The sequence below is a fragment of the Dromaius novaehollandiae genome, chromosome 7 (assembly GCF_036370855.1).
Source record: "Dromaius novaehollandiae isolate bDroNov1 chromosome 7, bDroNov1.hap1, whole genome shotgun sequence".
Taxonomy (NCBI): Eukaryota; Metazoa; Chordata; class Aves; order Casuariiformes; family Dromaiidae; genus Dromaius; species Dromaius novaehollandiae.
The window spans coordinates 27,372,865-27,385,246 of record NC_088104.1 but is presented as its reverse complement, the minus strand read 5'-3'; the positions used below and the strand labels follow the sequence as shown (position 1 = coordinate 27,385,246).

Genomic DNA, 12,382 nt, shown 5'->3' with positions numbered 1-12,382 from the left:
TTGATTATTAGTGTATGTCTGTCCTGCTCATGCAAGGAGCCCTTGGTACTAGTAGAGTTAGGGATAGAACAGAACTGACATCCCTTGACTGTAGCAGCCAACTAAAAAATCCTGCTGTACAAAAATATACTGAAATTTGCTAAAGCTGTGGGGCATGTTTGCACACCAGTTCGCAGACCTTGAATATGCAAACAGAATGTGTATAAGCTGGACCACCTTCAGGTACTTGTTCAGATGCTTACTGTTATTTAGGAGCCTCTAGTTCAGAGCTGCCAATTAACAGCTGTGGTATTTTCAAATTACATCTTCTCTTTGATGAATAGTGACCATGTAAGGTTGAGGAGGAACTAGAATTGACCATGGCAGGAGGATTGCATGCTGTCATAACAGTGCCCTGGATGGTGGGTGACCAGGAACATGATGACAGTGAAGTTGAGACAGTCATCTTGGCAGTAGATATGAAGCATCCCTTGCAAGATCCAAGCAGCTGTTTGCTAATTTGAAGAAGGTCTCTTCTTTTGCCAGCGTGAATGCTAGACAGTAGGGGCTCTTTGAAGAGTGTAACACCAAATAGAGCAATTGCGTTTGGTAAACGCAATTTTATTCACACATTCACGCTTCAGCAGTGTTTTTCTAGTAGACCAAATTCATTCAACGTACTTTGTGAATCTAAGTTGAGGAGGTTTGACAGACCTGTCTGCTGTCATTTTAAGATCATAATTAACCCTTAATTTGAATGCAGTTCTTATGTACTTTCTTTGCCCCCTCTCCCCTCACCCCCATTTTAGAGTACTTACGATTATGGGAGACAGTTACTGCAGGCTACAGTTGTGCTGTGCCAGTCTCTGCGATGTACTTCAAGGTCCTCAGGGGACACACTTCCAAGACTGAACAGAGTGTGGAAGCAGTTTACATTAACTTCTGAAGAAAGAGTACATAGGCTGGAAACAGCTGTTGCGTTTCATTCAAGTGCTGAAAAGGTAAGTGTTGTGTTTTTAAGAAGAAAAATATCATAAAAATTTAAGCAAATAATAATCATGTAAGAATAATAAGTTGTCAGTGTATATTTTAGAATTAATTTTTTATTTACCATTCTAACGATTGAAAATCAGAAAGAATAACAATTTAAGAATCTAGAATTCTTACTGATTTTAATAATTATGTTGTTATAAGTATTTTTTCAGTACTTAATTATTATTTGCATATGGTATGTTGGTATAGGGCCTGTATAACAAAAAGGAGAATAGCCTTGAACAGGTGGCATTGGATTGGAACTGGGAAGAATTTTTTTTTTTTTTAACTCTTCATACCAAGATGAACTCTGTGTGATGTTGATCACAAAACTTTTTTTTGCATGTTTAGACTGTAATTCTTAAAAGCAAGGAAAATTTCTTGATTTGTGTTTTTGTACAAGGTATAATACGAAAGTACAATATTACTTAAGAACTTTGCAGAGTTGAAAGGAATAAATTGCCTTATGCACTCTGTTTTTAATGTAGTCTTCTGCTCACAAATTGTGCAGGTGTATGAAACTCTCAGCAATTTCATTTTCTTACATGCCAAGTTGCTGCATCTTATATTTTGCACTTAGAATTCAGTCCTGAGGGATGTTGAACATGCTTTCTTCCAAGCACTGCCCTATCTTAGTGTGGTTTTCAAAGTCCTATAATTAAAGACCTGGCTACTGCACCCAGTTGGATGTTGCTAGAAGCCACAGAGGAGGAAGAGCAGTCAGCAACAAAGTTGTGAGGAAAGCTTGCTGTTCAGCAACAGCTTACCTAAGGGGGAATGCTGGGAGTTTTCAAATGCCTGAATTCCAGAAGCATCCTTGAATATAGTTCATGGGGGACTTGGCCTTTTGGTACAGGAAGTGTTCTTTCTCTGTTTATAAGTGATACACTTTAGAAAAGCAGTTTAGGACATCTGTCTCCAATACTGACACCATTATCATTTTAAAAAAAGCTAACCTTGGACACAGTAAAAATTTGAATTGTCATTGAAGAAAAGCATAGATGAAAAAGTAATATGCTCCTTGTCTTCATTCATTTCTTGTTTGTGTTAATGGAGGATACTTTTAATTCCTGGGAGTTAAAAGTTGCTGGAGGTTCATAAAAGCAGAAATATATAATCGGTGCTGCCACAAAGAGCTGAAAATAGTTTTACTTGATATTAAATTAGAATTCTGTGATTAATAAAAGTCTTGATTGTCTCGGTCCATATTACAAGCATTCTTTCATTATTGCAGTAGTTAATTGCTGTATTTATAGGTATCATATATAAAAAAAATGTAAATGGATGCTTGAATAAACTACTGTCTTGTCCAAAAGTGTGATTCTCCTGGTGCTATTTTGGTATGTTAATTAGTGAGACTGTGAAGAAACTTGTGATCTTAATATCCATGCTTCATAGGAGGGAAATGAAAAAAGGAGGAAAAAGAAAAAATAGAGACAGTGCATTTGGAAGAAAATATGAAATTAAGCACTAATATTGGGTCCCACTCTAACATAGAAACACTTATGTTCAGATCTTTTAATCCTAATTTACTGTGTGAATTCATTGCCAAATGTGGTTTTTAGTTTCAAAATAGCTTGAAAGAGGCCCTTCATCATTCATGTTTTTGTTTCATATTACTGTCTTGCATGTTTAATGATGCGGGTTACTTTTTCATGCATTATATATTTATTGTTGGAATATCTCCTAGCAAGACCTCATTCTTTTTTTCTTCTTTGTACCCACTTAGCAGTAATACAAAATGCACCAATGCAGAATAGCAGCTGTGCTGAATGATCTTCTCAAAATAGCTGAACCGATCTCATTCTTGAACCTTATGAATCTATTTTGATTGTTCAAGATTGATCTCCTGTAAACAAAGTGCTGAAGATGCTGGAAGAGCATCTTCACTCTGCCACTTAATGGCACTTTAAAAACTAGATGCTGTCCTTTGTCTACTTTGGTCTGTGTTTCCTTGTTGTTCTACAGATTTTGCAAGAATGTCCAGAGCAGCCTGAAGCTATTAATGAAATAGAACAATTTGATGAAATTGAAACCGTTGGGAAATCGCTGTTGGACAGATTAACGGTGCCTGTAGTTTATCCTGATGGGTATGCAAAATGTTATTGTAATACCTTCTGAATATGCTTTTGGTAAAGTTTCATAATAGCCTCCTATGCATAAGAATTCTGAATGCTTATTGCTGAAGTTAAAAAGGTAGTGCATTAAGATTTTTTCCCACCTTTTCATAGAAAGCAGTCAGGTCCAATTTCAAACCTGCCAAAGACAGTGTGCCTGCTTTTTCAACTGTGATCTTTTTCAGTCTCGGTAATTATTAAGTTTATGCAAGCTTTACAACAGTGAAGTGTGTAAAGATAACATAACAATGATCTGATCCTGATCTCTTCTCCCTAAAAACCTATACCAGGTTTGAGTCATGTTATTATATGATTAATATATTCCAAAATGTACCTATTTTAAGTTTTGAACCTATACATTGAGGGTAAATTTTAATGATTTATTCAACTTATAAAACAGCACTCCCCTCATGAGCTATTCATACTAATTTAAAAGTGTTCACTGTCTCAGACTACAAAAAGTAAACTGAATTTGGAATCTCAGTCATGATAATACTCTGTTCTCTGTGTACAGTAAAATACATTTGTCCAGTGGGATGCTTGAGCTCACAGTTGATATCTTTCAAGCAGATATAACCGAGTCTTGGAACTAGGCTCTGGGTTTGTAGGACCAGACCACAGCATCTGAGATCTGAAATCAATACTCTGAATTAGGGATTGAAACTCTGTGAAATGATACCATTTCACAGAAATTATTTTGAGTTAGCAGGCCTTATGGGTTATCTGAAGTTGATCTATCTGAAAAATTCCTGGTCATGAAAATGAATTTTCTGTCATCTCATTTCCAAAATATTAAGTTCCTTATGCAGCATAGTTTCCTTTGGTAATGAGAGTCACCCAAGAAGACAGACTAGTGACTGAAACAGTAGTGAGATATTCAGTATGCTGATTGACTGCTCTTCTGCCGAAAGTTTAGAGGCGCTTGTCTGGCTCCTGTTGCTGCAAAGTTTGGTTCTTCACTTCTGCTAAGGATGTTGAAAAGCAGAAATCAAAGGATTAAAAATATTAGAAAGGCTGACTGCAGTTGTTGACTTACATGTTTCCCAAGTGGCCCTTGACAGTTTTTCCCTAGGACTTCTTCTAACAGTTATCATGTCAGCTGTTCAGTAAGTTGCAACTTTGCGATGCTGTCTTGATGAGTAAAGGTCCCAGTTATTTTGACCTTCAATATTGTCCTCTGTGACCAACCTCATACTTGGCTCTGACTTTCCTGTATGCTGTGGACTATTCTTTCAGCTCATTAAAGACGTTAACTTCTGTTGCTCATCACTCTTCAAAATGCTGCTTACTTCTATCTATTCTTTCCATTTCTGGACTTAAAAGAATTTTTAGAATGGCACTGTGAATATTTCCTGAAAATGAATTGTATTTTCCATTTCCAGTGTTCTTTGAAATAGAAATATGCACATATTTTTGAACATAAGCAAATTCAATCTAAACAGTGATATTTTATGTGAGCTTGTTTCCCTCTGTTGCTTTTCTGTTGATCAGAAACACATGCGCTCTCTTAAACTGAGTCAGTGCATACCTGCTGTGCTGGATAGTTTTGCTTATGAACCTTGCAATACAGTAGATAAATATTTTCATTGAAGAAGTCTTCTTTTCTGCTCTTGAAAAACAGTTTTACCCTGTGTTTGCATAACTGCTGACTAGTGTATTTTTTTTAATGAGACTGTATATGCCATGCCAGGGAACAGAAAACCTTTTCTATGTTAAAATGGTATTTTTCTGATGAATGTGGCCCATCTGTAATGCTCCACAAAGTTGCTCTTCTCTTACAGTGCTATTAGTGTTCTTAATGGGTTTACTTCATACTATTTTTAAATAAAACATCATTCTCTTTAAGGATAGGCAGTAGTTTTGTTATGTTTCCCTTTTAAAGGGATAGTATAACCGTAAACTGTATTCTTTTTCTGAATATATCTTTAAATTATAATCTGTCATGTAGCAATCAACTCCTCATGTGATAAAAAGAAATTTTTTAAATGTATTATGGAGGTAGAAGACCATTTTATCAGTGCTCAGCTTTGCTGTTTCCTAGTGCCATTGTCAGTGTGCTGAGTGTTTTACTGCTACCTCAACAGATTTTCCTCCCTCTGGTGAAATTTTTGTAACTTGCTTTTTCAAGAACACAAGATATGTTAGTATCAAGAGCATCAGCAGGGAGATTGAATACATCTCATGAAATTTAATTAGTATATACAGTGCATTACATATAGTTGATATTGTCCAGCTGTATGAATTGGAGCTCCTAGCCTGTACTTTTTCCCTGTAAGTGGTACACCTTTATGGATAAGGATGGTAAAAGGGGCCTCAAGGATGCCATTGATAGTGTTTTTAGATGTAGTGAACTGAAAATGCTGTTACTTAGTGACTTTGTTAATCAAAGAGGTAGCATTTAAACAAAAACTGCCCCTTCAGTAGTGTGTTTGAAAATAGCTGGAGGATTTTACGCTATAAGAACTAACAAGCGTGTTATGTTTGTTTAAATATAAAACTTTTTATAGTAGATTTTGCACATATAGTGACACAGTAAAAAAAGTAACTGCTGTTTATTCTGAAAATTATGTACTTTAATAGACTATTAAAGTAAAACCAATCGTTAGTGTTTCGCAGAACTTGCCTTGGCACCTGTTGGAACCTAGGAAAACTCCCTGTAAGAGAAGACACTTGCTGCACTGCTGAGTTTTGAGTCCTAACACAATGCTCAATACAAGCACAAAGCACAATAGCTCTAGGTATACATGCCTATGTTTTAGGCCGCCTAACTGAATCCTGAATGTTATTTTTGGCCTGTGTGGAATTTCTTCAGCTGAAATCTGCCTGTCCCTCCTTCTCAGAAGTGGAATTTTAGCTGTCCTAACTCCCAAGATCCCCTGCTGATCCTCCTTGGGCATTCTAGTTTTTGAAATATTTAACAAAGAATTTGCAAAGGGTTTGCTCATTAGTAAAAGTAGCTTAAGAAATACAGGGAAACATCAAAACATCAGAAAACACCAACAGGCATACTTCTTTAGTCTTCATCAGCCCCTTTGCCACTCTTGGGTCAGCATCTTCTGGGGAGTCCAGGTCCCCTCCCTTTCCTGCTTGTGGCTTCTGATCTCCGTCAGGAAAAATATCTGGCCTTATTTGTGATCGCATACACACTTATGCTGCCTATTTTCTTTCTGGAGGTCCCCAAGTCAAACTAGTCTCCTCCTGCACAAAATACTACTTTTTTGTTCAGGTTTCAGTCCTCCAGCTCCATCTCAGGTCTTTTGTCCTACCACCACTTCCCAAGTCTCTTAACCTCTGTGTATTGTAACAAGGTTTGATACCTGTTCTGCTTCTTTTGAAACATCTATTCTGTTCAAATCCTCCTTTTGCTGACATGTTGGTTTGTGGTTTCCCTAACACTTTAACAGTTACTTTGTTATATTTGAATGGGCTTAAATCAACTTTAACAGACGTATCTTTCTCCCAAACCAAAGACAAATGATGTAAGTTGATGGCATGTGGCTGGCTTCACATACAGAGAGTCCTTCAATAATGGAGCAATTGTACAACCTCAGTCAGAATTCATGTATAGACAGATTTCCTTCATTGTCAGAGTACTCAAAACTGCCAGATTGGCTTGGAGGCAGCCAGAAAACAGAGATACAAATAGTACTGGGAAGTCTTTAGGTAAGCCTTTAGAACAGTTCCCTGCTGTTCAGAAAAACTTTTAGGTGTAAGAGGATCAGTTATTTATAATAATTTCATCAAGATGTGAAAAATTTCATCACTGTTGTGTTTCCAGAGCTTTTTAAAGGTGGCTTTTAAACCTCAAGATGAGAAGTGCCTATTTTTTCTAAGCTGCTTTGTGTTTTCTAGAGTTTTGTCATTTGCACGTATATTCATGCACTGTCTTACCTTTCACTGATAACTTTTTTGTGTGTTTTGTTTTGTTTTTTAGTTCGGAGCAGTACTTTGGGAGCCCAAGTGATATGGCTTCTGCAGCAGAACACATTAGAGAAAAGATGAAGCTAGTTAGCCTGAAAAAGCAACAGCTGAGACAACCAGAAGCCACTACCCCAGAGAGCTAATAGACTGACCCTTGTCTATCGATTCATAATAGGACTTCAGTTTGTAATCCAGCATGCTGTTTGCATATTACAGAATTTGGCATAATATATTAAAATGCATTTCACAGCCGTTATAAAAGTCTCATCTTTTTTCAAAGTAAATGTTCTCAGCATCTTAACACTGTACATCTGTCAAGCCATAATTATTTAACATGCTACAAAACCACAGATTCTAAGTATCTTATGAAAAGGAGCTGTAAACTTTGCACTGAAATTTGCTGTAAAGCTTTACCTGACCTGTCAGCTGCTTCTTAGTTAAACAGCTGATGCAAGCTTTGAATGGTGCTAATGAAAGCATTAGGAGTTCCACCTTATGAAATTGTAGTTCTTTGCTTCCCCCATCCCCAGGTGATGTAGTAATTTTAGACTGTAGGCAAAGTACCTGCAGTGTAGACAGTGGTGACCCTATAATTTTAATTTGAAATACTTTAAAAAATGATCATTTTTATTGTGCCAGTATGCAACCTATCCATCAAATCTTTGATATATCAAATTCATTAAACAGATGTTTTCCTATTTGTATTGATAATGTATTAAAAGCTGTTTGTGCTTAATAAAAATCATCTTTTTAAAATCTGATACAAATTTGTTTTGGCTTGTTTTTCCATTTATGTTACATTTTGTGGTAAATGGTAGTAAAACCCCTCAATCTCGCAACATATTTACAATGTCTGTATTGTTTTTCTTATAAACCACAGTTTAGTACCCTGTCGCTATAAACGGAACTGCCCTTGAACTATTATTTGGGAGCAAGAGGCTGTTCCATTTTTTTTCTGACTTTCTGATAACAGACCTCACACAACAGTATGTTAGTATGTGCAGAAGTCACCATTATATTAATAACAGTTTTGTTTCCAGGTAAGACTGGCACACATCTCTTGTGCTTTGTTTTTAAATCTTGTTTCCCTTCGAATTGAGAATCTTGAATAATGTGATACCCTTGGGTATTGCCTTTGAGGATAAAGATTTTCATCTAATTAAAAATGGTTAATGCGAAGTTCTTAAACAACTTAAAACCATGAGGTTAGTAATAAAGTGAGATTTATTAAGAGAAGGGAATTGGATTGAAACAAAATCAGCTGTGCATAATTTAGTTAACGTCTTACTCTTAAGGATTTAATTGGGATAAATTCAGTATCTTATTTACTAGAAGATGGTGTTACCACAGCATCTGACCATTTTAGAATACTGTCTGTGAAGCAAACAACTGTAAGTCTAAGTATCTTTGGCTACCTCACTTTATTTTGCTCCCAGTAAACATAGTGCTCCCTTCTTGCAGATACTGTTACTACTTTTCAGGGTTTTTTGGTGGATCTGTCATTCAAATGGTATACTTACCAGTTCGTCTCAGTTTTTCCAGATTTTCTGCACAGGAAAGTGATGTGTCAAATGCAGCAGTTTCTCTATTAAAAATACTCAAAATTAATGGTTTCTATGTAACTTGAGTGGTAACTTTTTTTTTTTTAACATCTCAAGGTATTTTGGAAGAGAAAATCACATTTTTTTCTGATATAGTTGATGCGATTGTATGATATTACCTTAATGGTGTAGTTTAAAATCAGCTGAAGTTTCATAGGCCTGACTTGTAAAGAGGCTTTTTATATGTAACGTCTTAAAATTGCATTTGATTGCTCAGTTCCATATGAGAATGCAGCTGATGGAATGGTTAATGTTTGAATGAGAGAACTTTATTTAGAAAGAACCAAAACAAGGAAAAGAAATACATATTTAATGGTCATTCCTTTAATACAAAGCATAAATGTAGAAGTAAACCAAGACTATAGTCATTAGTAAGCGCTGTCTCCACTTTTGCAGTGTTTGTTTAGAAATAGAATCCTGTTAGAATAAATAATGGTCTGCAGTGTAAAATCCTGTTAAAATATAGTATGTTATGAACACTCAGGTTACTTGTGGGGTTTTTAATTCTATTTTTATTTTGTTTAAGGGCTCGGTAACATGTGATTACAGAGCAATATCACGAACTCTTAACTTGTTCATGTGACAGCTGCACGCACAGCTTAGAACTGAAGACTGTTCTCCCTAATAATCCTGATGTTAATTATGGCTCCAGGTATGAAGTCCAATTTTGAGGCTGTTCTTATCTGTCAGCTGGCCATTCCTAGAGCACAGTGGATTCTGACCTTTTTCCTATTGTCTTTAATCAAGACCCCTCTCTGTTCTTTCCTTTCCTCGCTGGGATTCCTTACATTTAGGGGAATCATCAAGTAGTTGGTAAAGTGATCTCGTCCATGAGATTTGTGATTTACTCAATTCCCATGTAAGGGATAACAGCTGTAGATTTATAGGTCATATTGCACGAGTCTACCAGATATTTCTTAATCTTTCCTTCTAACTGTGAGACTTCCTGTTTTATTGAAAGAATAGGATAAATATCTGTTAAGAATAGTGTTGAATGTAACTAATTGAGAGAGATTTTTTGTTGGCCTTCTCTTAGCCGCTGCACTGGCTATGGTGATTCTTGCTACCAAATCTCTGGAAATTTACAACTTTTAATAGTACACAAAGTACGACCAGGTAATGGTCTTAGAGACGTGCTAAAAGGTACAACTCTGCTTAAGTAATCTGTTATAAATTACCTGTGGTTGTACTGCCTCTCGCTCCTGCTCTGCCCTTAGAGTAGCTTTTTGATAGCAGAAACACTTCACGCAACAGAATTCAATGGACTGCAGGAACGGTGCCCAGTGATGAGCAATACAAGAGTTGTCTTGTAGCTTCCTTGAATCTGATCCCAAGATGCTACTTTGCTTTGGATACTCGTCCAAGTTATCTTTCTATTGCACACTTCTCAGTCTGAGGAAAGGCAATTGTAAGGTAAGGATGGGTGTACTTTGCCAAGAACTCTTTAAAGATGCAAAAATAATTCAAAATTTCTTTTACTTGCAGTGAGGTAAGGAGTGCAGCATATGAGATGGGGAGCTATAGCAGAATAGAGAAGGGTTGATTATAAGGATTGTAGTTATTGTAAATACAGAACGACTAGTGACTTAAAAGTGATGGTATCAACCCTGTTTCACAGTAGTGAAGCCAATAACAGGAATTTCTAAGTTCCTGTCAACCAAGTTTGGATGCATTTGAAATGTTTCAAAATATGGTAAGTGTTTTGTTACTGTTTCTGGTAATGTAATCCTGAGTATGTTTTTGTGACAATGAAGAGCACGCAGGTAACTTGAAAGTCATTACTATTTTTGTTTTATTATTTGGTCATAATATGGCTCAAAGGTATTATAACTGGCACCAGATGGGGGCGGGGAGGAAGCTGGGCGCATCCCCCCCGCATTCCCACCCGACTCCATCTATACCTTCCATGCTGTGTAGTTGTGGGAACACCCCTTACTTACACAGGTGTATGGACAGTTGTAACAGTGTCACTTTCTAGGTTTTCACATATGTGGCCCGTTGATTCCAGGCATACATATTTAATTTGTAATACTGAACATTCAATAATACAATGGATTCATCCAAAAGCAGTGCAAATTACAATAGATAACAGCAATATAGATAATAAAAATTGAGGTAAGCTATTCAATCATCCTTGAAAATTTAGTCCTATCCATACCATTAAGCATCCAAACCAGGAATCATATAGGCTTGGTACAGGCTGAATCAGTTGCGACCTTATGCATGATTTGGATTTGGTTAGAAAGTGGTTCAGTTATTTTGGGGATATAGATGCAGCATTGCTCTGCTGACATGTTTATATATATAAATACTCCACCATGTCACAATAACATTGAGTCTAAGGCTAACCTATTTGCAATAGTCATTTTAGTGGTGGCTTGTAACTATTTGTTGAGGAATTTATCTCCCTAGTGGAAGCATTAGCTAATACCTTGAGTTGGTCTGACAGCTCAGCTACTGATACGCTTTTCTTAGTAATACCATAATACCAAGTGAAAAGTCCCTCATATACCCCCGCTATTTTCTTTTTTACGTGTTCTCCCCAAGAGAGGTCACACCAAAGAGGGGTGGGTGCTCGTTTGGAATGAACTTGCATGACTAAATGAGCAGATGGTAGCCCTGGATAGTAGCTTTCAGGACACAAAAGTGGTACTACTAGGGTACATTGGACTCCTCCTAACGAGGCAGGGAGAGTGCTATAAAGATGTTGTTTATTACAAGCTAGGCCATGCCTTTTGGGCCAAGGACATTAGCAACATTACAATTTGGTATTGGTAGCGGGCCAGAGGATAACACAGAAGGTAATGATCCCGGGGTGAAGTGGTGCCAAAATTAAACTGTTCCAGGTATGAGGTTCCTTTGGGAATATCCATGAGGTCAGCAGTTTCTACAGAGATCCTCTGGGAGTGTTAGAGATGAACCATGCACAGGAACAAAATGCACATCCAAAACCCATTCCCCCAGGTGCAATCAATACTGCAGTTTTTGTTCAAGTTCACTGTGCAAGGGTCTTCAGGGTAGGTATCATAATTATATGGTAATATATATATACTGGTAATTGCATATGCTTTCACAACTCAAGCTGAACTTAGAAGGTCGCTTTATACACCAAGGCTATACTATCTGGCATTGTTGATCACGGGACAGAATGATCCCCTTGGTTCCAATCACTAGTGTCATCTGCTAGCCCCCAAGGAAGAGAAGAATAAGGTCTAGAAACCTTGCTACTAAGATAACCATTAGTACAAATGGTGGTGTCATTCCAGCTTTGTGCAGGCCAGGGATATTTGCAGTTAGCTGCATAAGTAGTAAATGCAAATGAGCCAGCCTTCTTCTGGAGGCTGAGGAGGCGTTCTCTCCAGTCAGAAGGCAGATGTGCATGGATTTTCAGTGCTGCCTCATCCACTGACCCAGGTGTATGCAGGCAGGCTATTATGGTGGTTTTATTAATTGGTTGGCAAAATTTATGAATTTGTTGTAGGATTAAATTATTTTCAAGATGTTGGGTGGTAGATTGACTGGCTCAGCTGGTTCCATTTGACAACACAGCTGCCAGACACTGTGCTAATTTTGAGAAGTAATATTCGAGGCCCAGCATATGTATTGCTAGAATTACCAGAGCAACTATTAGTACCCATTCCCATCCTAGTGTCAGCATTCAGAATCGTTGGAGCCCTAATCACGTTTGTGAAGGAGATGGTGCCAGTGACATTCCTTCTTGCGCTCAAACAC

General features: G+C 37.2%; 1 protein-coding gene across 4 annotated transcripts in view; it reads left to right on the top strand.

Moving 5' to 3' along the window:
* The window catches only part of SESTD1 (SEC14 and spectrin domain containing 1), a 64,149-nt gene extending 56,333 nt beyond the window's left edge, over positions 1-7,816 (top strand). For all 4 annotated transcript variants that reach the window (XM_064515022.1, XM_064515026.1, XM_064515023.1 and 1 more), the window contains 3 exons: positions 789-980; positions 2,980-3,101; positions 7,063-7,816. In XM_064515022.1, the coding sequence (XP_064371092.1) occupies positions 789-980; positions 2,980-3,101; positions 7,063-7,192 (444 nt within the window). In that variant the 3' untranslated portion in view covers positions 7,193-7,816. The remainder of the gene's footprint in view (positions 1-788; positions 981-2,979; positions 3,102-7,062) is intronic.
* Positions 7,817-12,382: the final 4,566 nt, after the last annotated feature.